Source organism: Erithacus rubecula (assembly GCF_903797595.1).
Source record: "Erithacus rubecula genome assembly, chromosome: 2".
Lineage (NCBI taxonomy): Eukaryota > Metazoa > Chordata > Aves > Passeriformes > Muscicapidae > Erithacus > Erithacus rubecula.
The window spans coordinates 55,666,534-55,693,083 of record NC_136685.1 but is presented as its reverse complement, the minus strand read 5'-3'; the positions used below and the strand labels follow the sequence as shown (position 1 = coordinate 55,693,083).

The following is a 26,550-nucleotide window of genomic DNA, read 5'->3' as shown; positions in this document are numbered from 1 at the left end:
GTATTAGTAGCACACTATGTTCTACCACAGCTCCTTTTCCACTTAACTATGGATCAGTATTGAGTATCAATGTTTTTGTTGTTTGGGCTAAAAACAGGATTATAAAAAGTTGTAACCTAATGTTACTAATTCTGACTAAAAGTTACATACAGTATAACCATAAAAGATTATGGAACCACTATTAGCAAAGCAATTGTTACTAAAACAATTACTAAAACACTGAAAACACTTATTTTACAGCTGTTTTTTCCCTGATCCACTTTGGGTATAAATGGATAATTTCATCTGAGCTCCAGTCACACAGTTGCAGCTTGTTGGTTTGCTGTGGGTAACCAGCAATAAATTTATATGATCAAACCCACTGAGACACAACTGAGATCATTTTGATCATGATGTAGGAAAACAGCTAACACAAATTTTATAGCTTTCAATAATCCTGTGTGCTTCACAGACCCGTCATATGAAACTAATAACTGATGATGAAACTTTTTATTAGGGAAAATCCTTGCCAAAGTGAAGGAAGATATACTAACTCAGGAAACAATCACAGGGGAAAAAATCTTCACTAAAAGCATATTATGCCTGAGACTGAAAAAAATGGACTTTGTAGCATGATGTGAAAGTAGAAATACCCATTCAACAGACAGAAAGTGTGAGTTGCCTTCTCAGCAGCACAGATAATATTCCCCAAAACCAAAGGAAGGCTTGTCCCTGGCTGTATGTTGGTCCAGGACTGCTCTCCTTCCTGCTTGTTCATTATACCCATGCTGACAATACCCAGCTCAACATAACACAAAGGTGGCAAAGCTCACCCACAGAACCTTTGGAAGCAAAAGCTATGTATATAGATATGTGTGTGTGTATATATATATATGAAGGTGCCATTGAGCCAAAGGGTGTTCATTAGGCACAGTGCCCTGCTCATGGCCATCCTTCCAACTTTGAAACCACATTTTTAAAGTCCTTCCCATGCCCGCTGTGCCATCCATTGTATCATCACAGATCTCCATGCTGCACTGCACAGCATGCCATGGGCTCCTCCCCCTCCACAGCCTAGTAAAGCACTACCTTCAATGCTTCTCAAAAGCATCAAAAACTTAATTGAAGGAAAGAGTTAAAAAAGCCTAAACACAGAGCTTTGGAGAAGTTTGTGCTTTACTGATAAGATTTTGGCCATCTCCTTTCAAGCCATTGATGTCTCTCACACGGAGTTACCATGAATGCTAATTTGACATAGTTTTTCTTCAGTTCTGCACGCCAAAATCAATATAGCAGTGACTATAACTCTCTTTCTCACATCATATACTTGCAGTCCCTCTCCGTGACAGGGAAACCAAATAAGAAACCAAAGAAAAAACTGTTTCATTGCCAAATTGGAAGGACACTAATAAACAAATTCTTGAAACTATCACCTTAAAAACAGACTTTAAAAAGCCTTAGAAGCTTTGGGTCAGTGACTAGACTACAGATGCTAGTCCAAAACTGGAGTCAGCTTCTGAAGCAACCAAAATATGTCCATGCCTATCAGACTTCCAGGACCACACTCCTTCTTCCCCTGTTCTCCTCATAAAGGCACATATGCCTGCCCACTTTCATGTCTAATGCCTTGGCCCCATTCCCAGAGCAGTGTGTGATATCCTCCTTCCACTCTTTAAAGACGTGACACAGAATCCAGCTGCAACTACACTGAGATTTGGCTACAAATACCATGTGCAGCATATCAGTTGCTGGAACTTCCATTCTGACATGCAAAGCAGTGAGTTATGATAGCTAAATAAATAAAAGATTACACAATAGTAAAAGCAACCTACTTCCTTACAGAATTTTGCAGGCTTCAAATGAATGCTGCAAAGTATTTTCTAAAGGAGAATCACTGTAGGAGTCATAAAGAAAGAAAATGGACGGGGATTGTGATGATAGGGCCACTTCCTTTGTCACACTGGCCATAGTTTTAAGAACTAAGAAATAGAAAGGTCCATTCCAGGAATAAACCCCCAAGATGCAACAAGAAGAGGATTTTCCAAGCTTTGTGACATTCAGATAAAAACAATATGTATTTTATAGTCACTAATTCCTACCTAGATTTGTAACACGTGACTCTATCTATGCTGCTCATTACAAAAATCAGTTCACCTGTATGCTACCAAACCAAATTTCAGTAATACCTACTTTAATTTCATTGGGCTTTGAGGGGCTGTAAAAAATATTTTAGCTGCGAAGCAGCCAGAGTAAATCTTGCTAACTCTCAATGCTGGCAATATCCCCAAACAAGATGCCAAAAGATTTGCTTCTTAATTGTGCTATGCAGTTCCTTTGACTGGCAGCCATCTCCTTCCCTGCCATTTCAGCCCATCCCAAGAGAAAAATTCATTCTGTCCCTGAATCAGTTGTCCCATGACACTCACTGGAGGTTCAGCAGCAGCAGTATGTGCACAGCTGTAAAACATCTGGCACACAGGTGTATGAAATGGCATTTGCTTGCTGTCTGGCTAGTTACCACACATTTTTTTGTAAAGATAACAAACAGTTATTGTGCAGAATAACAGATAGTGCTGTTGTGTTCACTATTGTAGGTTACATTTATCTTCAATTGTGTAATCTCCAGGACAAGACAGAAGAATAAATGCTAAGAAAGAGAAATTTTATGGAATTCAAGCATGGTCCTTCACGTTGGTACTAATAATCCAGCTTGGATCCAGGTTTATTTCCAGGGAGCAAGTGAGTGGGGCTGGAAAGCACACTTTAAATAAATCCTCTGACACTGTCTGAAATGGAATGGGAGCAAATGCTTTCCTTTGCTAGCTTGAATTTACAAGTTAATGCCAGCAACATTACAAACATTAATCTTAAATATAGCACCAACTACAGACTAAACACAAACCTCTACAAAAGAAGTAAGGCTGTATAAAAGCAAATCTGATATACAAAAGACAGCTGACATGGAGCATAGAAGAAAATGCATTGCTTTCAGCATATGACATTAGATATTTGGGGAAAAAAATGTAAAAAAATTCTATCAGTGTCACATTTGCCATAAGTGTTGATTGGACAAAACTGCTAACTCCAGAGTTCTACATAAAATAGTACAAGACAGACCTACATGGCCAAACTGAGGAGGTAACTCATGCCCAATGATTACCATGAGCATGCAGACACATGTGTGAGCTTTAACACAACAGGTGCAACACTAGCAGTGAAGATCTTAGCATGGACTGATTAAGCCACATTCAGAATCCTACCAGAGCTTGCACTACAACTAAAAGCTGCATCTTCATCACTGGCAGCACTTGGGTGTGCCTTTGCTTACTCACAGTACAAACACCTTGGCTTACTCCTCATTATTGGCAATGGGTGTACAGTGGCTCGTGCTGTGGGCAAATGGCAGCAGTGCTGCTACACCCTCCTTCATTCCCCAGTAACTCACAAGGAAACCTGATGAGACTCTGCTGGCACCAGGGCCCTTCTACCTGAACCAAGTTTTCAAACAGCAGACCAAGGAACAGATTCTCTGATTTACAGTCTGTTAAACATAAATGACCTGGTGTATTTGACATGTCAACATTGTGACTCAGCTTGCAAACCCAACATCCTCACCATTGCAGAACTCTCAGTTTTCTTCTGCTCTTATCCTCTTACTGTTAGGAAAGAGCACATTTTACAGCACCAACTCTCAATGTAGGCAATTTACACAGGAAAAACAGTGTAATCCAACCAAATTATCCAATCAATGTTGAAACCAGAAAACACTGACTGGTCTTTTCCATGCACTGTCACACCCAACAAAATGTTTGCTTTTTCTTTCTATGTTAACTTTCTTCTGAAGGTTTTCTCCCCAAAAGACAAGGCTCATCAAGTCTCTCAAAAGCCTATGGTTACTGAAATGAAATGGAACAAGTATGATTAGATGGATAGTCATGAAGACAGGAACCATGAGACAAGAATTTTAGAAGGAAGGGCAAGTCTTTACTATAAATCAAAGCTTTCCAAATGTTTCCAGCATCAAAATGGATTGGCAGTGTGAGGTGATAGGTGCTTTGGCAGAGATAAAACTGACAACATGAAATGAAATATGTGCAGGTTATTAAAGTAGCGAGCTTTGCTGGCACCTGGGGCTTGTTGAAATTCTAATCAAGTTTCCAAAAATAATTCATATTTAGAATTAGAAAGGGATGCCTCATCCATTGGCAGAAACTTTAAGATCCATTTAGTCCTGAAAACGAATGTGTGCAATATTTTTCTTTAACTGATATGCAAATGCATGCATGTTTCAGTTTACCTGTGCTTCTCCAGAATTCATACTTCCCTCTCCTGGCTGTTAAGGCAGCTGGAGTCAGTGAGCAAATGCTTCCCATTTTGACAGTCAAACAGCAATTCAACTGTACCCATAACTCTTTATTTCCAGCTCCATTCTCCATTGAGTTATCAGTACAGGACCAAACCCTCTGAGCATGTTATTGGCAACTTTTTGATTCAAAAAGTAAATGCTAAAGATCTACTAGGAGAAGCAAATCTACTTTTTGTCCTGCAAATACTCTGTTGCTAAGTCAGAGTCAGAGGCAATATTCCATGAGCATCATTATGCCCTAATGCATCATCTACACTGTAGCAACATTTCATAAACTATTTCAAAAACAGACTTTGCAGCTGCTTGGCCTAGAGGGTGTATCATGGGATCAATACACAAAATGAAAGCAAAACAAATGCCTCAGATGCTACTAAAAATTTCTGCTGGAAAATACAAAGATTTTGTTTTCAGTTTTGGTGAGAGATTGACAGATCCCTCCAAAGGACTGCAGATAAACAGCTAAACCTTAAGTTAAAACTTTTAAGGTATTTTTAGCTGGTTATTGGCTTCCTTTTATAGTTGCCATAACTTTTTATTATTTTATTAAAAGTAAGTGAAAACCCAAACCAACAACTTACACCATTCCTATGTTCAAGACCATGTGAACATCAGGAAGTGGGAAGAGTTAACCTGGGCATATAAACACAACAGGTTGGAAAACAGTACTAAAGAATAGATACTCAGTGCAAAAAATTAACACAACTCTGCATTCCTCACTTTGGTCTCTTTCCTATCCTGTACTTAATTCTCCATTCTGCCCAGGGGCTCCATCTCCCCTCTGGAAGGGGATGAGGCTGCCCCTAGTGCAGGTACACATGTGCAGACTGCAGCCCATGCTCTGTGGAACTGCAGGAGCTTTGTCTTAGCTCTGTGAAATGAGGGACTGGAAAAAAAAGGGGGAAATATGTTCTGTGCAAACAGGGATGGTACCAAAGCCACTTGGGAAAACTTAGCAGGAAGCAGAGGAAAACACTAGCTGAACTGACAGACAGCTCTCATCAGCAAAATGCAAAGAACAGAGGCACATGGCTTCAGAAGGCAATTGCTAAAAGGTAGAAACGGTGAAGCAGCAGTAATGATATTATGGAGTCCTTCTACCTCTCTGAGGCCTGAAAACAAATACCATCTCTAATGTACTACAAGCAACTTCCATCTCAGTAGCCTGAACTTCAGGAACTGTTCTGCCCTGGTGCCGGTGAACTAGGAGAAATTTCCATTTTGAAGACCCAGAAGTCTAAATAGCCAAAGCAAACAAAGGAAGGAATATAAAGAGGTTGAGGGTTTCTGAGAACTGCATTTTTAAAGCAGCAGTAAAGAACTACTAATTAAGAATTTATCATATGCATCTTAAAATCCATTCTCAATGGAATTAAGAATCAATATGCCATTGCATCCACAGCCAGAAAATTGTCAATGATATTAATCTTTTCTTCCATGGAAGCTATATAGAGCTGTTAGAATTATGTAGGGCTGAAAATAACATTATTTAGAGGTTGTAAAAAACCAGAAACACCTGATTGCTTTTCCCCCTCATTTTTGGAAATAGTTTTCTTTCATTATTTCTACAGATTTAAAAAAATATATATTTCAGCAGCTGATTTCCTCTGAAAGTCTATTCCTCCTATAGTTTCTTTCACAAATGTGAAAGGTCTCAAGTGCATCACAGGATAGACAAACCAGAAAAAGAATGGGTCCGAGATACATTTACCTTAGGCATGTCCTTCCCAGTTTTATGTTTGCACACAAGAAAGTCAATTAGTTCTTAACATATTTTTTCCTAAAACTACAAAAATCCTTTGAGTTTTGTTGGTTTTCTGTTGGTTTAAAACAGCTCCATCATTTGTAAGAAACTGCTGTCCTATAGCAGCTGCTTTTAACACTTCCTCAGTAGAGTAGATTTATCTTTTGAAGTTCTCACTGCAGTAAGTTTCATCAGACTTATCACACAACAATGGAACAAAACTAATACAAACTGTTTGGCAATGCTTCCCCATGACCTGCACTAGTGATGAGCACACTAACTCATCTGTTTAGAAAAGCAGACCTAACCACTGCATTAAAAAGAGGACAGATTTGAATTGCCTTCCTCTGAATATCTGCAGGTTTCTCCTCCATTTACAAATTAGCGCAGCAATTTCAATTTAATGTGGTCCTGTAGGGAATTTTACCTCATGCAAAATGACACACTAATGCAACACAACCAACAGCACTAGTCCAAACAAAAAGATCTTTACACTTCAGTAAAAATGGATTCAGGTGAAAGTTGGAATTTGTTTTATAATTATGTACTTGGTAACCTTTCCTCCAAACTTTCCTTTAATTTTTCAACTTTTTCTATGAATTTACCCACAAGAAATTCCTTGAGGCTTCACACAAATTGCCTTTCTACTTTTTTTTTGTTGGTTTTCACTAAACCGTAGAATAAACTTTATTAGAGGGCAAAGTCCAATTTACCAAAACAATTTTAAAAAGTGGAAGCTCATTCTGTGGCAAAGGCTAAATTATGTCTTCCAAGAATCACATTTGGCAGAAGTCTTAATACAGCAGACTGCCTTGGTTTGCAGAGGTTACGTCTGAATTAAGGGAGAGCCAGCAACCCCAGCCCACAAACAGAAACACAACATGTGAAGCATGGAGCAGAGAGCTGAAGATCATGAAAAGTTCAGGACTTTCTGAGATGGAGTTTAGGATGTAAAAGCTGCTTATTGCTCAAGCAAGTGCAATTAAGAGCACACCTTTCATTCAGTACATTCCCTGGCTCGCTCACGCCTGGAAGAAGCCAGAAGTCTTCTAGCTGACCTCCCTCCCCACCCTCCATCCTTGCTGACAAGCCTGGAAGAACACAACATAGTGACACTAATGCAAGGGATGTAACACTTCATACTCAAGGAGTAAAATGTGGATTGGAGTGACACAGAGAAGGAGCCAGAGAGTCTCCCCTTTACAACTACACAGGCAGAAGAAAGGAGGTAACAACACACATTCTGAGGGTGCTCATGCTCCTGCTCTTCTGCACAGGTGTTGTTGGCACATGGAAACACCTCCATTCTTCAGATGAACTCAGGACCATTGGCATGCACATTCTGAAATTCTGACCACACAGAAAAATCCCACATTTGGATACATACGCTTTTCAGTCCAGGACTGATACTGAGAATAGCACATATGTGGTTATTGGTTGGTTTTGTTGGCTTTGGTTTGGTTGTTTTTGTTTTTTATTTTGTTTTTTTAAATATACAACTTCCTCTTGGCTGGATTCCTTTAAGCTGTAAAGTACACATTCTATGTTTAATGTATGCCATAATCTTGTTTGTCATTTTGTTTCCATAAAATGTTAAGTTTTATGGTGACAACAACATAGCAAAATTCCCTCCATTTAAATAAAGCCATTTAATTGCAATTTATTATCTCATGTATAGCCTGAGCTAAAACAAAAAACTGTTTCTATTCGAAGGACCAGAAAGAGAATTCTTAATTTCTGCAATGCAATGATTCAATTTTTTTTCTTTCTTTAGCTTTTCTGCTTCCCGAACTGGACACATTCCATCCTTTACATCAAATGTGTCAAGATAAAAACTGCCTCCAGATGCCAGAACAGATCCCAGGAGGAAAGAAGAGAGACAGAAAGAAAGAGGGAAAAAATGGGAGGGAGAGAGAAGGAAGAGGTGGAAAAGGTGGGAAAAAAAAGAGGAAAATGATTAGACTTTTGACCACTATAATGAAAATATGATGGTCATCTATGAAATCATACCAGTTTGCTGCAATGATATGTACTAAAACTGGACATAATGAAGGCGTGGTTTAATGGGTAAAAAATGCATACATATTCAGTGCAGTCCACAATCCAAACAACATATGTAGAGAATTTTTCCACAAATACCTGATGATCAAACTAAAAGCACTCTTCTATCAACAAATTCACTCCCACGAGTTACGTTTTTATGTACATATAAGGAAATTCTTGTTACATCACATGACTGCTCCATTCATTGCACTCCACCTCCAGTAATAACATTATGAATTAAGCCAAACATGTATAAACTGATGGATGTAAAACTGCCTTTTCAACTTAAATACACAGAAATCCTAAAAACACTTCCAACAAGAAAGAGATACTACTCAAAAAATGCTGGTGAATGGCAAAGATGAATAGGAACTGATCTGTATAGCAAATACATTTCCTCTGGATACTGATACAGTGCATACAAAAACAGGAATAATCCTTGTTGAGGCTGGGTTTGAATGGGCATTTGCAGAAGAGACGAGGCCAAGTGCCTGGGTCACAACAACCCCAGGCAGTGCTACAGGCTGTGGGAACAGCAGCTGGAAAGCTGCCCAGCAGATATAGACCTGGGGGTGCTGGTCAACAGCAGCTGAACATGAGCCACAAGAAGATGTTGGCTTGGGCTTCCCAGGGAGGTGGAAGAGTCACCACCCCTGGAGGTCTTCAAGAAAAGACTTGATGTGGCACTCAGTGCCATTGACAAAGTGGTGTTAGGCCACAGGCTGGAATCCATGATCCCAGAAGTCTTTTCCAAACAAATTGACTCTGTGATTCTATGAAAAGAGCAAAATGGTAGGAGAGCAGGAACACTATTTATATACCAATGTCCTTCCAAACAGGCACATATCCTGCATAATAGTAACACTCTTGGAAACCTGAAATTGGATGTGAGCCAAAGCCATGAGCTGGATGGTGAGAAAAATCTGCAGGACAGCCTTCTGAGCAACCACTAGCTGAATGAAGCCTGGAGATGCTCACAAGGGAACTCCACTGTGAGCAGGGAAATCAGGCATTTATCATCTATGAACAGCACTGCATGTAAGATATCAAACTAGCTTTTGTTTTCCAGCAAAATAACCACAGACCCCTGAATTTTGGGCTATTTCATGAATCAAAGAAAGGTAAAAGTCACAGCTTTTGTCGTACAGTTTCCTTGTACAAACTCCCAGATTAGCTGTTCACTTCTGAGCCCCAGCAGCTTTTGAGAGCTGTGCAAATGCAGTAACTTCTGAGCAGAGAGAGGCAAGTGTTGCAAATGGAACTGGGAGAAAACAACTCAGTGGTACCACCTATGTGACATTTACTACTTCTTTTTGGGGGTGCATTTGTCATTTTATGTTATGAATAGCACTGCTTAAAAGTGCAATATAAATTAACACCACTGAGATTCCACAGCCTAAGATGTCCCCAAGGAAACGTCTCCAGCAGAACTTCTGCCCTCACAGCAGACTGAAAATAAGGAGCCAAGCAGGAACTCTTTAAGTGGTGTTGAATTTCATGCTGTTTTGTAAAAAAATGTAAGTGAAAAGTAAAATCAGGCCAGGAGATCTATTTTCACTTATATAAATTAATCTTAAAAAAAGACTAGGAACAGTACAACAGGTTTCTACAGATGACAAATTGTCATAGTTCTTCCAGTCTGAGTCTACTAGTTGTTTTCATTGAGTGAGCAAGTAACAAAACCAGAACATCTCAGCATAAGAGCTTACTGATGATTTACTAAAAGGCAAACACATTTTCTACATTTCTCTGCTGCTTTTGCTTATGGTATGCTCATTTGATTGCAACACTGAAACCAGAAGCTACCTCAAGACACACTAAATATTCAGTATTTGTAGGGCATCAGCCTGGTAGGTGCCTTACAAGATACAAAAGATTTGCCACTTCAGTGAGAGTTAGTATGCAATCCTTTCCCATGTAACAATGCAGCTCTCCCCTCCACCCATACCCAATGTTCCTTTGCAGACTGCTTCTGCTTATTAAACCAGATTTTAAGCAGAATCAGAGCAAGACATTCTGAAGATTACAGGGGACATAAATGATACTTCTGTGACTGTCACAAACCTCCATATGTTTAATCATTGTTGATGTGTTGGTTGCTAAATGATGATCTTTGTGCCATTTTGCATATTTGTAAAAACAAGAAACAGTTGATTTGGATTCAACTATCTTTTTAAAATTCCTGTAGACATGGAGTCTCCAACTAAAAAAAGTGAAGTAGAAACCTGTAAAAAGGTGACATGATAAAATAGCCCCTGTGGCTGTGCAGAAAAGGAACCATGACCTGATTACCTAATTCTCACCACTTTTCCTGAAAGCATGTACTCAGAGGTTAACTTTAGTCTCAAAGTCTTCGGAGCATTGCTGAGCTTGAAGTAGGACAGCTCATGCAGAACTTAAACATTTCTAAAATACTTTCTTTCCAATTGCAACATTCCTATATGTGACTGAATAGCTCATTCTGAGTTTCTTCATGTCACTACCTTTTCTTATTAAGCCTGAAGCTCAGCTTCTTATGTTGTCTAAAGAAATATGGTTGTTAAACAAAGATGTTGCAGTCAGGCACTCCAGCTAAAATATCATGCAATTGTAGAATTTTATCTTCTGAAAATAGGGAGTCCCTCGAGAGAAACTGTTTAGCCTACTAGCTCCAAACTTTGACATGTTATTAAAAAACATTATTAAAAATGTGAAACCAGCTAAAAAGAATGTTCTATTTTCAGTATCAGGCATTTTTATATGACTTCAAGAAAAGCTGAATGTCCAGCTGCCAGGCACTAACTTGTGAAGTGTCAAGCACTGGTATGGCCAGCATGGGATTATTACCCACTGGATGGTTACGGAGGTAAGAGTCAAAATTATCTCAAAGGAGCCAAACTTTGCTGTAAAAGTGAAGACCCACCCATCTGGTGCCACATCTCAGATCTTTTGCAGCTGTCCCAGACAGCAGCACTCTCCAGCATGTTCCATTGGGATACTCTCCTGACACAGCTTCATGCCATTCCCTCAGGTCCTGTCACCCGAGAGAGGAACTTGTGGACTGCAATGAGATCTCCCCCTCAGTCTCCTCCTCTGTTCATTTCAGGAGCCCAGTGATTTCAGCTGCTCCTCATAAGGCTGCTGCTCCACACCCACCACCATCCTCACAGCTCTCTTCTGCTCTAATACCTTCATATTCTGTTTTATGTGGCACCCAAAACTGCACACAAGACTTTACGTGAGGCCAAGTTGCTCAAAAGGTGATGCTCTATTTATGACATTTCATCATGTCATAAGTAAAGAAAGACTGCTCTTTCCAAAGCAAACCCATTGACACTTATCAAAAGCAAAATTCAGTATGCCAGCATTTGTTACCTTTTGTATTTTTTAAAATAAGGACACATGAGAAGTATCTCAGGAAATAATTTAGGATTTTTATGAGGGTGGAGTAGGGGAGGAATAAGCAGCATAACTTTATCTTTTAGCATTGTGCACAGGATGTAGGTCAGCCTACTCCAATGGAAATACCCCGTGCTGATTTTTCACATTCTTAGACATAAACATCTCATGATTTTGTAAGCCAGGAAATTGTGAATTTTATTCATTGTCCCATCCCAGAATTGTCAGGGGGACCTTACTATTTGTACCTCTGTCTTCCTTATAAAAAAAAAAAAGAAAAAAAAAGGTCAAAATTTTGCTTGACTAGCAAGTTACTAATATAAAGAGATAGCATGTAAATGTTGATTATTATATTTTCTATAGCCCATGCCACAACATAATAAATTGGAGAAGCTCAGTTTCTAATTTCTCAGTAAATACTATTTTGTGCATAACAAATGCAGGACACATTTATTTCAATATAAAACAATTTGGAAAATGCCCTTCCTTCCCTATAAAAGCTATTTGCTAACTAATAATAGATATATATTTTACTGTGTAAAAGTATAACCTATTTTTAACCTCACATTGTCATACAAAGTTTATGGAGAAAATACTTACAAAAAGGAAATCAGAGTCCATTTCCTGTTTTAACAAGGATAATCCCTTGACCAGAAGGCACAAATATTCATTCCTCTTTAATGCTAATTAGTACATTATTTATTTTATATTTCACAATTTAACAAAAGAAAGCAAGTTGCTGGGAACATTATTAAGTTCAAAATGTCTTTCACCTTATTTATCCAGAACTCAATAAAACTGTTCAGTCACAGACTTGCAGCCTCCAGCTAGATTCCTGCTATTAGCCTTAAATCATTTTTAGAGTTTCAGTAACAGTAAGTTGCCAAGCTCAAATATACAGCTATCTACATCTGCTAGATAGTTTGTCTTATTGGACAGTCTGGAAAAATTCCACTCACTTGATCCAAACTATAAAGTTTTTTGCTGCTATCAAGGAATCAATACTTCTAAAATTTGCAACTCAGCATTTGAAAAATGCATCTCTAAGAATGTTGGCAGGACAATGGTTTTTTCCCTTTAGGTGAGCATAAGATAGCCTCTCAAAAAAAATGCATATAGGCAGGAGTTTTAAAAAGTAACTACTCCTTCCTTAATGAATGGCTGAATCTTTATATTTCCCATTTGAGCCACAGAGAACCTTTTCAGAAACTGCAATTTCTTCAACTGAGGAAGCTTATCAGGCTGAACAAACGAAAATAGGGAGCATGAAACATAATTTCAATTTTTCCTTATACAGAGGAACAGCAGAATGCTGGGAATGACAGGAATATGGGTGCTACTACTGCCCTGAACCATGACAGGCAGCAGAGATACCCATCCTGTCCCAAAGCAATCAGATTCAGTGACCCCTACGTCTGGCAGCATCAGTCTCTTCACCCAAAATATCAGAAATACCTGGCTGCCCTCTCCAATGCTCAGGTCTGTACATCTTCTATATGGATAGCATAATCAAACCATTAACATTGCTGTTTCAAGGCATTCCATAAACTGATTTTTGAGCTCCTCAAATTGGATCAAAGTCCACAGGTACCAGGTTGACTGAATGAGCTCTTAACCAAACCATTTACCTGCTCTGGACACATCAGGTGTGCTAACCAGCACTAGAGCTGCAGGCTGGGACCAGGGTGGGCACCACAGAGAAGCTGCCACAATTCACCCACCTGCTTCCCTCTGTGCCCTGCAGAAGAGGCATTCACCAACTGCTCAAACTTGCACGTGCCTGTATTTCCACTGCAACATCCCCACTTCTTGTCTGAAGTCATGCATAAATCCCAAGGGCAGTTGTCCAAAATTGGTGCTGGCTTCTGTCCAAATTGCACTTCCCACTTTTAACTGATACATCTTTGTTAAAAGCAAGCCCCAAGCAAACAAGTTAACGTACATCATTTAAAGAGCCCTGCTCTATGGGGGCTAGTTACATTTCTATGCATGCATTTAATATAAATATACTTGAAAAAGATGACCAAGGAAAGCATATAAATACATGTGGAAAAGATGTCCACTTGATTAATTTTTGTCACTAAAAGGTTTAATTCTATTTAAAACCAAATTTAAACATTTGCATAGAAAAAATTCTCTGACAAGGCTTAAAATAAGATGGTAAAACGGGAAAATAATTCTGGAAAATAGTGGACACTGGATACAAAGAAATAATTTCAGAAGAATTATACTGAAATTGCTGATAATGGAGGTCGTAGTAAGGAAAAAATCTCATCAAAACAAAACATTACATAGCTTACCAAAACACAGGGTTTATTTTCTTCTTTGATATGTTATCTAGTGATTTCATCCTGTCCCAAAAAAACTGGTTTTCCTTTAACAATTCAGTTCAGTGACTAAATAACAAACAAATACACCTACAAAACTTTTTTTTTCTTCTCACAAGAAAAGAAATCAAAACCATTCATCAATTTCTATACCTACAAGTCCTAGTCCTCAAGAAATGTACAGTTAGGTGGAATAAAGCAATAATAAGCTACAAATTTAATCTGGCCAGCAATAGGACATGTTCCTTCATTCAGACGAAGCAATATATGGTACATTACTATGATGTAGGTTAAATAATGCTTACCAGCAAACAAAGAGCAGTCAAGAGTGACAGCATGAACTATACAGAATCTGTCTTGCCTTTATTATCTGTCAAGATATGGCAGAAGAGGAAGAGAGGCTGGTTTGTGGGGGTTTTGGGGTGTTGCTTCAGGCTGTAAAGGAGTATTTTACCATAAGCCTGTGTCACAGCCATAGCATGGAGGTACATGATCCAAAGCAAAGATTTTTACTCTGTATTTCCAACAAACACTGGCTTATCTCCATCAGTTTAAAACAGGTCAAGTAAACAGTAAATGCACAGACTATATGGAAATTTCTGTCATTTAAATACATTTTCTATTAACTCTCAAAAGTTACAGAAATTATAATGATATTTTCAAGCCAGCTAACCTCTACTCTTTTCTTCTTAAATTTTAAAAAAATCCTTAGTCATCAGCAAGGCATGTTCTGCTCTCCTATAACTACATTATTACTCACATGACTTCTTCCTTCCCAGATCTTAGGTCATGTCATTGTTTAAACTAATGCTTTGGAACACCTTCAAAGTTCTTTAATCATTTTATGACAGTGTCCTCTTTCAGTTCTCCATGTACAACTTAGATGTGTCTTCAAATAATTTCACAGTTATCTCCTCACACTGGTACAACTCTCAGTTTTTCCCTTTCCAGCCATTCTATGCTTCCAATCCTGCCCTCAGTCTTCTATTCCATCTTCTGATTACAAATGGCCACAGCCATCCTTGAATCTTAACTGACTCATAGTCCAGACACCTGGGATGTTTGCAAGGCAAGCCATTCCATTATAATCTACAACTTTTTCCTCAGCTCTTCAGCTAAATCATTCACTTAGGACTACTTCTGCCCCATCTACAGAGACCCTCCCCTCTCTGGCCACCCCAATACCATCACAACCACATCATGCAATCCACCAAGGGCCAGAAGTGGATTTCCTGTTATTACACTAACCTCAGCCTCCTAACTAACCTCTCAGCCTCTAGGTTTTAGACACAATAAACTGAAGTTGATTGTCCTCATCCTTACTTCCAGCCATCAATCATACCTATCTTGTCACCCCCAGCCCATCAACCCTATCCTGAATAATTTATCAGCCTTCCACCAAGTGTAACATCAATCAGCATTTCCATGTGTGCATATCTGGTCACTGTACAGGAATGATGCACTTTTTGTAATTCAGAAAACCTCTCTCCCTCATTGGGATGACACCAACTGTAATAGATACAAAGGCACATAATCTAACAGGGGCAGCTTTTCTTTTCCCGTTACCAGTTTTCAATTAGGAACTAAACAACTGTTAACCTACTTTCCTATGTGAGTTAACTTCATGGCTTTCCTTTTCTCTTACGGCTTTCAGACTTCTTGCAGCTATCTCAAAACCAGCCCACTGATTCTGTGAGCACCTACCTTTCACAACTGAACATTGCTACAACACAGCAATGAAACAACACCAAGGGAACGTGCCAAATGCTGCATCCCCAAGGACACTTTTTTGACCAACAATGGTCAGAATACATAGCAGAGCTTAAATCCTTTGTAAACAACATAAAATTGAACTGTAAGATGAATGTTTTACAGAGCAAATATAAACCTCGCTGTCATTTATGTTTTTGAAACGTTATCCTGTGTTACACAGATCACCAGGATGAGTTGAGCAATCAAACAATTATTATTCAGCTGTTTCATAAAAGCACCTGAGAAAAGTGACAAAATGACAATTTGGAGACAAACTGAGCATCATGTACCACTGAAAAACTGCAAATTCACTTCAGGTGGCCTGGACTCCAGCTTAAGTTCAATAGACACTCTCAAAACTTGTTAAGCTCTTAACCACTAAGAAAGAAGAAATTTATTCAACAGGGAACAATATTTTCTTTCTGAAAGTATTAATAAAGATATTTACTTGTGATATCTTTTCCCTCTTACAAAACCCAGGTAATATTTTGGCAGGACAGTGCTGGTCCTCACCCACAAGTGAACTAGAACTTTGTCCCTCCCATACACTGATTTCAAACTACACTGGGTCACCCCAAGAGCTCTTTCCAAGGGGATATAGTTTCAGCACTAGTTCCAGAGACTTGAACTTCTTTCTCTATGAGGAGAAAAATATTTCTATGATAGGCTGACCTTTCTTCAGATATGTTGATATCTGAAGGATGTCAGTTCATTGTGAGAACTTGGAAGCTGGCATGACTCCAAAGGCTCCACATATTTTCAGAGTGACTATGCCTGTAATTTTAACCCATTGAAATGAAAGTGCATGACTGGAGAAGTACATACTTAAAAATCTCACTATGATTCAAGCACAGATTTATTTCCTGCACCAGTGATTTTGTAGCATCGTTTCACAAAGGCAAAAGGCAACTTCTATGACCTTCCTGAATTCTTGCAACTCACATGAAAAAGAACAATGGAAATGTGGCTGAATGTGAGAAAGCACTGAACTGCTATGGCTTTTTGGGTGGGTGTGGAGAGAAACACATATACTACAAAAAATCTAATAACTCCCCACCCAAGCATTGCTAGTGAATGACCTCACTGGTTTCCTACATGTACTCCAGCAGCTTTCCTGCCATCACTCTGTTAAGCCAAGCAATGATGTCAACAGTCCACCTGTGAGAGTGATGTAGCCCTCTGGGTCATGGTCTCAGAGAACTTGGATAAAAGCTGTGCCAGTGTTAATTAAAAGCACCTCTTGTTTCACTGCTGATTTCCTCTGATAAGGCTCAGCTCATTTTTCCTGGAAAGACTTCCATGCTGTACAGGAACTGGAGCCAACCACAACACAAACCAAATATTGCTTAGAGAATATGAAGACAACATGCTAAATATTTAGTTAAAAAAAAGTCACTGTGTATCAGAGCTGAGATAAATACAAATCTCATTACTTTGCATGTGCTAGTGACAAGGCTAAACTGCAAATGCTAGATACTGCAGATAGTTTATTATCTTTCATTAGTATTTATCTCCCTCATTTGTAATGCTCTTCCCAATTACGTTGCAGCAGAACTCTAAAAGCCTGCTTTACTGATAAATTCTGGCAGGTTAGAATATGAGAAGTTTGCCCAGTAAAAAATATGCTTTGAGAATGGAGCTTGACATTTAATTAGCATCAGAATTATCACTACAACTTGAATGAAAATAGCATTTTTTTCCTGCCACCAGAAAAGCCTTATCTGTAAGAAGGTTCTGAGCACCATAGGTATTAAGGGACCTCTCCATTAATACAATTAGCCAGCAAGCAGTGGAAGGCAAAAAAAATGTTTATGCTGCTCCTTTTTTTCCTATATAAAGAAATCTAATCCACTGTCATGACTGGATGCTTTCACCGTATGCTGTTACTGGGATTTCTGTAATCCCTCTACTCATATCATTGACTTCCAGCCACTTTAAGCCTTCAGGACAAGCCCTTTTATACTTGCTTTGTTGTTGCAGACATTTTCAGATAGCTTTATTAGTAAGGGAGCTGCCAAAGGAAGGCTTTCAGTTTTGAAACTAGACATCAAAAATATTTATTCTTGCACAACTTAGAAAGTAACACTAACCCCAGGACTTAAGTTGCTGACAACAACACGCACAAAAAATCTGAAGGTGACAAACTAGGAAAGTGATTTCAAAAGTCATGGCACAATTATATTATGAAATTTTGTTTCTTGATGATCACAACTCTCCACTCTGAAAGGCAGCAAGTTTGACATCTTGCTATAAATTTAATTCTACAGAGAGAACTGTATGGTAATGATGTTAGGAATACATTCGCATTCATTCATTCTTTCTGATTTGTAGCAATTGTGATGGTTCCAAGAAGTGTTCTGTCCCACATTCCTGAGCATTACATTCCTGAGCATTAGCAATATTTTTCCAAACAACCAATGATTGATGTCCATGTATTTACATTTGTACCTCTTGGGGATCTTATGTTTATACAGTACCTTGCCTACAAACTCTTTTGCAATACATAACACAGAGTATACTGCCTTCCCAGCTCAGGATATGGGAGAAGTTCCATGACTCTCACCAAAGTCAGGCTAACTAACTTAGACATATGTTTTACACTCTAATCCAAAAAGAAATCTCATATACAAAATGTCCTTCAAAAGAACTGCATTTTTTGTTTCTAAATGGAAACAGAAAGAGGTAATCCTTGAACTTTTTTGGTTTATACTGCTCCTATGGACAGTTTCTATGGATTTATGACACCGAGTTTCAGCTAGTTTATAGCAAAGCATGCAGGGTGTGACTCATTCAGAAAGCTCAACCCAAGAATATTTCATTCTGACATCCAACAGAATAGCTCCCTCATGGATTGGAATTAGTTGCTGCCCATTACTCACATGCACTCCTTCTCATAACTTCATGACACACAACTTGCAGTGCAAACTTGAATCCAGGCCATGAAGGAGATACTAGAAGTTCTGACAAATTTTATCCTGTCACCAGTAATTGGAGTTTAGTCATACACAATTTAAATACACAGCTGTGCACTGCTTCTGGTGGATGTGCATGATGTGGTCAGGCAGAAGGAAAGCATATCCCCAAGTCCAGTGACTTAAAGTGACACAGTTTCCTGAACTCCAGGAACCCTCCTGGTCAGAAAGTACTTCCTTCCTCATTTCAAACACTTGATTGTTTCAGAGGGAATTCAAAACAATAGATTAGAAACTTTCAACCTTTCCTAAGTGTACTGCTACACACGGAAATCAGGCCGTGCTCTGGGAAGATGAGATAACATTGGGAGAGGACTCTTTCCGGAAATGCAATGGCTTTTGCATCCCTTCTCCAGCACCATCCCATGAATCAGCTGCATGTAAGTAATAACTCCAGCTATGAGATGTCAGATGCAGCTCAACTGCTGTTTGGATTAAGAAGTGTGTGGCTGGCAAAAGGCATGAGCCAACTCACTTCTCAGCTATTTTGATAAGGCCTGTAAGGGAAGAAAGTATCATGAGCTTCCTCATCCAAGTCTGTACTTGTAAGGATGGGTAGGAAGAAAGGATGACAATTACTTTTTTTTATCACCTCATTGTTTAAATCTCTAAAAAACAGGAGAAGGAATGTGCTATTCCTTCTGCAGTTAAAAATCTACCCCTTCCCACCATAACTTACTTTTACAGGACCGGTAGTGATGTTCACAAAGACTGGAGCAGATCAGACTCATCAGCTGAAGAGCAATTATTTTAAGCATATTCTATTCCCCAACACAATTCCTTTAATCTAAATACATTAAAATGGTTTGTAACAATGGATAAAAGATTCTAACTAGTTATTTACAGGCTGCATTTTGAGTAAGAAAAGGCAATGACAAGTAAATTCATTTTTCTGCAGCATTAGGGTGCCTAAATACCATAGATTAACATAAAAACAACAGCAATAGAAACAACAGCACGAGCCATTCTCTCAGATCCGACAGTCAAAGCTCTTATATGACACTGGATTTTCTTGATTATCTTTTCCTATCAATCTAGAGCTACAAAATGTTTGAGGATAAGATCATTACACAAAAACAAGAACTCACGTGGCTCTACACATTATTTTTAGAGGCAAACAGGAAATGCACTCCCCTGTCAAGCTGGGTGAAAGGGGAGTTACTGAGCTGAACACTTTGCACTCACCGTTCCTACTAGAGGGTAGATGAATCCAGCTCCAATGCTGGCTCGCACATCGCTGATCGGCAAAATGAAACCAGTGGGAACACCCTTCCTCTCAGGCTGGTGGGACAGGGATAGGTGAGTTTTTGCCATACAAATGGGAAGATTTCCAAATCCCTGATGAAAAAAAAAAAGGAAAGAAAAGAAAAATGTCTTTAAAATTAGTAAAGGCACATTATGTTTTTGTTTTGCTACCATAATCCTCTAATACAACAGTTCCCTTTGGGCTCTAATGACCTAGATAGACACCAACTTGAGACCAGGATTCAGAGTCTGAAATTTTCTAAGGGCATTAATGTCTTCTTGGGGGCAAACACAGATGGAGCTCATGATGCTTTCCTTTGTTTTTAAACAAGACAAAACCTGCATGGGCAGATGTGCTTCACTAATGCCAGTGCACCAGTTTCTGAAAATGTGGGAGAAAATCTGGAAAAGTGTCTCAGCAGCCCACTCTGCCCATTATTTGTCTCCAAGTTATTGATTAACCTTGAGTGAGGCAACTTCCACTCTTCTGTTCAATTCTTTGACAAACAGGGCCAGGAGAAGAGGTGGAACTTCAAGGGAGTTGTCTCTTCAGCCCAGTGCTGACAACTCTTTCTGACATTGTGAAAATATTTCCTAATATACTAAATATACTACTATTTAGACTAAAAAATTGATTAGAGAATCACAGCAGGAAAAAATAAAGGCATGGACTATTTTGCTTCAAGTACACTAAGTAAACTTATTTTCTATTTGGAGGACTGAAATTCATTCTCAGGAAGTTTGCAGTATTGGAAAGATGGCTGTCCTCCTGTCTGACCAAGGGCTTCTGCTTGTCTGACAGTAAGCTGCTGAAGTTTACTGAGGAATTTTTCCTGGACATATTGTTTCTACTTTCTGACAGAAAGGCTCCAGCCACATTTACATCCAGAAGCCATTCCACTACAAAAAACACATTCACCTCTCCACATGGTTTCAAAACTTTTCAAACTGTAGCATGCTCCCACATGCTTTAGGATAGGTGATCTATTTCATGTTCCAGCATTCCTAACTCCTTGAAAGTAATAGCAACAGAAAGAAATCAAAAGATTTTACAAATATTGGGACCTTTGTTATCAAAGTGCATAGCTGTGCACAGGTCTTACTGTGTTTACTCTTTTGCAGGTACAAATGATTGGTTACATTTGCTAGCAGCAGCTTTTGCAGATGTGCAGTTGTCAGGTTCAAGAGAGTAACCCAAACTGCACAGAAATACAGTTTAATGGACAATCTCAGAAGCATTCTGAACATTGTTCACAACTCACAGGAGATCGCTTTCAAGGTTAAAACCATTCTGTTCTATCTAATCTAAACCAATCCACATTGACCCCCAGAGTTTACTACCATGGGTAAACCCATGCCTTTCAGCAAAGCTTGACTTAACACTCCAGTCTGAGAATTTTCCACCCTGAGGTTTCCCAAGGCTTGCATCCAGCAGGTACCTGCCTGCATAATTCCCTGGTGCTCTTACCTGCTGGGTGTACCGATCAACTTGAGACTGTGCAATGGGAGACAACTCTATATCCTGAGCTCCATACACCTTCTGAGCAATGACCCTTATTTTTTCAGCAATAGGAAGCTGCAGAGACAAGGAAACAATGCAAGGATGAACATTAGCCAAGAGAAACTAGGATTTTGTTTGCTGAGTGAGGCCTGTGAATCTCTCATTTAGGTTCATCCTTGTTAAACAGGCTTGCTAAAATATGAGAAAGTAAAGAGCAGTGGTGATGGATATGATATGCAGCTACAGGCATGTGAACTAACAGCCAGGATTTCAGCTACTCCATCATTTGGAAACTTCACAATTTGTGCATTACAGAGTTGACAACATGAGCTTACACTCACCTGAAGTGGGGGGGAGGAAATTACTATCTAGTTACAAGAATGAAGAGATAACCTACACTGCAATCTCCACTGGGTTAACAGGGATCACTAGACAAAAAAGTTTCATTTCAGAATAAAGATAAACTACATGAGTGGACAAGGCAAGGTAAGAGGCAGCCAGGGAAGGCTTCCCTGAGAAGTGAGGAATTATAGCAAAATTCTTGACCCATCACTGCTCCTTTGACTGTGATTTTCTTTTATTATTTATTATTATTTTTACCACCTATCCTTTCTAAACATGCATATTTTTAACTGTAGCTTTGATACTGTAAAGCACTTTGGATACTTTAAAAAAAAAAAGCATTCTCAAATTCATTTTGAAACCTCAAGTCACTAAGTTCAATCCTAGTCTCCAAGAATATTTGCATCATGTTACTGAGCTCAAACTGAACAAGTTCTGCTTTCACAGCTTCTATTTGAAGGCAGAATCTCACATTCAATCTGTTAGAAAATCCTTAACAGATTTTCAAGAAAATCAAGTTTTTTGTGGTCAAATCAGGCATTTACTTTTTGTGCCATAATTTTTGTGTATTTAGAATAAACAACTCTTTCCTATTTCCTCTTTCTCTTTTCTTTTGTTTTTAATGACCCAGGAGAGAGTAATTGTGACTCCTCCAGCTATTTTAAACAATATTCTCTGCCTTCTTTCAATAGGAACAGGATGATGGAGGAGGGATCTGACCATGAGTTTAGCTAATTCAATGTTGATTATAGATGGCCAGAGATGTGTGCAATATTAAAGGAAATATCTCATTAGTAACTTGTAGCATATTTAATTAACAACACACATGGAATAAGTGCTAAAGAAAATCTGGAGAGATAATCACTTGGGTAAGAAGACTTGGTAATCTCAAGCAATACAAAAATGATCTGAACACAAAATAGAAGTGTATAATTTTGTTCTAACAAGGGCAAGAAATTAATTAATTTGTGAATAATGAGATCTATCTGGTGCATTTATAGGAAGTTCCACAGGTAACCACATTTTTGCAATGCCTGTCTGGAAGTAGCTCTTTTTCTGCAAAGATACATCAGTTGAAGGGTTTGTGTCAGGCTGACCTTTTTTGTATTTGTGATTGAATTTTAGAAAAATTAAAGCTTACATTACTAAAGAACTCCAGTAACAGAGGCATTAGAAGAAAATAATCTCTCCAGACTTCTAAGTACCTTTAATGTAATGCAGTTAAAAGCTACTAAGTCTCAGATAGTAACTCTCAGATCTGAAATTTCAAAGACAGGTTTAAAGGAGCTTCGCAAAACACTTTCTGAACATGCTCACAATACAATTACTGCACCTTAATTGGGTGGAATAATTCACATTCCCAACATCAGGCTTTTATAGGAATCCAAACAATGCAAAAAAATCTAATCAGGACTGGAAATAGCACATTTCAAATATCCTGGGTATAATTCCTGGCAGCAGTAAGCTGAATGGAATACTTAGTGCCATGGACAGCCATCACAAGATGAAACTTGTCTCAGGGTAATTATTAAGTAGTTCATATCCATGGCAGTTTTCAACACAGAGGGAGAAATGCAAAATATGTCTGTTAATCAGCCTTTTGGGCGCTGTTTGCTTGCAGTAAAGGACTAACAGCAATGGCAAATGGAAAAGCAAAAGGAATTCCATTCCCTGTTGTCAGCAGGCCAACATTGAAACTAACAGCTCTCTGCTTAAACCTCAGTAAATTCATTGAGATGGAGATGGACATTTAGATTCAGCCTGCATTTGTGTCAAAACATTTCCAACTAATTTGACAGCAGCACAACTACTGTGCCTTCAGCCCCCTTCCAATGAGCACAGCCGTATTTTCCAAAAGAAGCCCAGCAGGGCTCTGGCTATCATCAGAGGAGAATGCTTTAATGACAGCAGTGGCACTCTGCTTCTCCTGGGAAATGTGCAGTGTGTTGCATGACTGAGTCTGAGCTGGACAGTCAAACCACATCCCTATGGATTCATGGCTTGTGTTTTATTCCTGGTTTTTCTTTTACCAGAATTTCAGACACTTTTTGTGGGTCAGTACCCACACCTCAGATTTTGCAAATGTAACCTCAGAAGAATCACCACTGAGGAAAGAGTTGTGGGTGTGGAAATGGCAAAAAAAGGTGATTTCCTGAGCCTGTCATGTTTTTGCCAGGCACGTGCACACAAACAGGTGAGGCAAAGTGTGCACGGTGTCAGAGGAGAGTTTGAGCCTAAATCTCAGCAGAGGCAAGATGAGTCCGGGCTGAGCCAAATTCAGACAGAAACCAGCAGGAAGGCACAGATGTGCTGTGGACATTAAGATAGCTCATGCACATGCACACTCTCAGATATGCTTCCTTCCTGAGGTTTCAGGAGTAGGGAAAGGAGTACATTACACTGTGCTAAGGATCCACCTGTTTCCTAGTATTTAGTAGGAATTTTAAGGCATTATCTATTTAGAATCACAGTGTAACAGGGCATTTCAAGCTAAAAAGTTTCCTGTGTTACAGTTATCAAGTAATACTGCTGGGAAACTTCACTTTGATTTAAAGAAATGTTTTCTGAACTAAAAACACCTAGTGCATTACATGAGAAATAAAAATTCATCTTGCCTGAAAGTACCATAATGGCATCTAACAGAAAAGAAGTTCTACTAATTCAAGAGATATTCTACATAGCAGAAGCCTGGATGTTTACAAGACTTGTTTAGCTTCAGGTTTTCAACCAAATTGCTGATTATTCTGCTTTTCACTATCAAAACAGTCTCACTAATGGGCAAAGACATCCACCATATGTAGCAACAATGTTAATTCACATGGAGAAGTGGGCTGAAAGCTAAGACTCGTATTGCACTAGTAACTAAATCATTAGGGGATTTTAAGCTGGATTTTTGCTCCAGCTGATACTACATTTACCTAGGAAAAAACAAAAACAAAAACATGTGAACAACCTGTTTGTGCCTTTTATACTTTGGTCAAATGTCTGCCAGCAGAAACCACATATTTGAGACACTTAAAAAAAAAAATAGTAATTTCACATCTGCTGTGGTTTGGGAATGGTACTCTCCAGTTCAGTGTCCAAGACTCACCAAAAATGCATTCTCCCAAAAAGAAACTCCTTTTCCCCTGCCCCCATGATGTGACATGGTGTAGAATAACCTCCTGGCCATGCCCCCTTCCAGCTTCTGCAGAAATTAACCCTGCCTGGGCCAGAAGCAGGACCACATCTCTTACTTTTTCTTTTGTCTGAGAATTTTTTACGATTGCCTTAGGAATTTCCCAAAACAGTTGCTCATTCCCACTAGCAAACTCCAGTGCTGCACCCTTAGCAGCACTGATGCAAATGTTTGCAGCCATCACCAAAAGTCTTCAGGAAAGGAGGAAGAAAAGTCTCATCTGAATGGAGAGTATTGATGCACCCCTATCAACAGCAACTTCATTCCACAGCACTTCTGCCACCTGGACAGCTAGGGTGAGAAGGAAAGTTGTAAAAGTGTGGCAAAAGCATGAAAGATTTATGATCAGCAATAAAAGCTATCTCTCTTCTCAGTTCCCTCATGTAAAGTTGTGACTGTTACACAACTAAGTACTTTTAGGTGAAGTACTTTTTAGGTGAAGATTAGGTGACAGACAGACAACAGACAATATGGATTTGGATAAAACCTGACTTTTGTAGATATGCAACTACATATTAGTACTACTGCTGAAGGAATTATGGCAGCTTGAGAGAATTCATTCCAAATTCAATATCAGCTTCCTGAGAAAATGGTGACATAAAATACTTAATGTAAATTTACACTGAACATGAGAAGATGCTACAGGGCCACACAATACAAATATCTGCTGACAATTCATTAGGGCTCTCTCAGAGACAGACAGTCTTGCCACTCCTGCCAGAGAGAATGTTCACTTGTGAAATCTCACACATTTAGAGTTACCAAAGCCATATGCTGCTCTGAGGCAAGCACAAACACAAACACTTGCTGAGGCTGCCAAGCACCCACACCATAAATAGGATTTTCTCCTAGGCCAAAGCATAACAAGTGCTAAAGCACAAACTGCTTTCACAAAAACAGTCTCTGTGTAGCTGTAAATTTCATTACTTGATAGAGTATGATTAAACCACAAAATCAGCACTGATAAAGCTGAGAGCCTGTCACTCCTAAGACTGTGTTGATTATCTAAGCTGAATCATACCAGTGTTATCATCCAGCCATACTGTCACTTCCAGTGCAAGACATGATATTAGTGCCAAGTGGTGGTGTTCATTACACAATTTTCTTTCCTCCCTTACTATTGACAGCAATGTTTTCACTAGAACATAATTTAATAGTGCTAAATTTCTAACCTTTTCTCACATTTCCTTCACTCTTCATCTCTCCCTTCACTTCTAACAGCTCACTTCAGATTATATTTTTTTCCTGTAGAGCTTGATAAGGATTTCCATGGACAGTAGAGCAGCTACAATAGATCTTCCTTTCAGCCTTGTTTCCTCTGCTGCTCACACTCACCCATGTGCCAGTGCAACCGAGGCAGCGCTGCTGTTTATGCAGCTGCACATACCAGAGAAACTCATCCAGGCTAAAACATATCCCAGGGAAAAAAAAACCTATTGCAACTCATATCAGTTCACACATCCACCTTTATCAAAAAGGGAAAGCCTGTGAGAAGCAGGAAGAATTGCTCACACTGTTCAAATCTGAGCACTGAAATGAACCAGCAGAAGAAGCGAGTTGGGGCAGGGACACACACCTTGGCTGGGATTCCTGAAATCAGTCTCACTGCCAAAAGTCAGTATTAAGTAAAACAGTGCAAGCATATTACCAGGAATCTGGTCTGAAACTATGCTCAAGATTTCCATCTTTTTCATCCTAATTTGGACACTTGACTTTTTAAGTTCTT

General features: G+C 39.0%; 1 protein-coding gene across 2 annotated transcripts in view; it reads right to left on the bottom strand.

Annotated features, from left to right (window-relative positions):
• Window positions 1-26,550, bottom strand: part of MTHFD1L (methylenetetrahydrofolate dehydrogenase (NADP+ dependent) 1 like) — a 137,322-nt gene that overhangs the window by 21,133 nt on the left and 89,639 nt on the right. The window contains exons 25-26 of one of the 2 annotated variants that reach the window (XR_013773499.1): window positions 21,272-21,379; window positions 19,647-19,896 (exon numbers count right to left, since the gene is read on the bottom strand). Coding sequence is in view for 1 of the 2 variants with exons in the window: in XM_079299279.1 (XP_079155405.1) it covers window positions 19,744-19,896; window positions 21,272-21,379 (261 nt within the window). In the remaining variant the exon portion in view is untranslated. The remainder of the gene's footprint in view (window positions 1-19,646; window positions 19,897-21,271; window positions 21,380-26,550) is intronic. The other variant, XM_079299279.1, reaches the window with a different exon arrangement.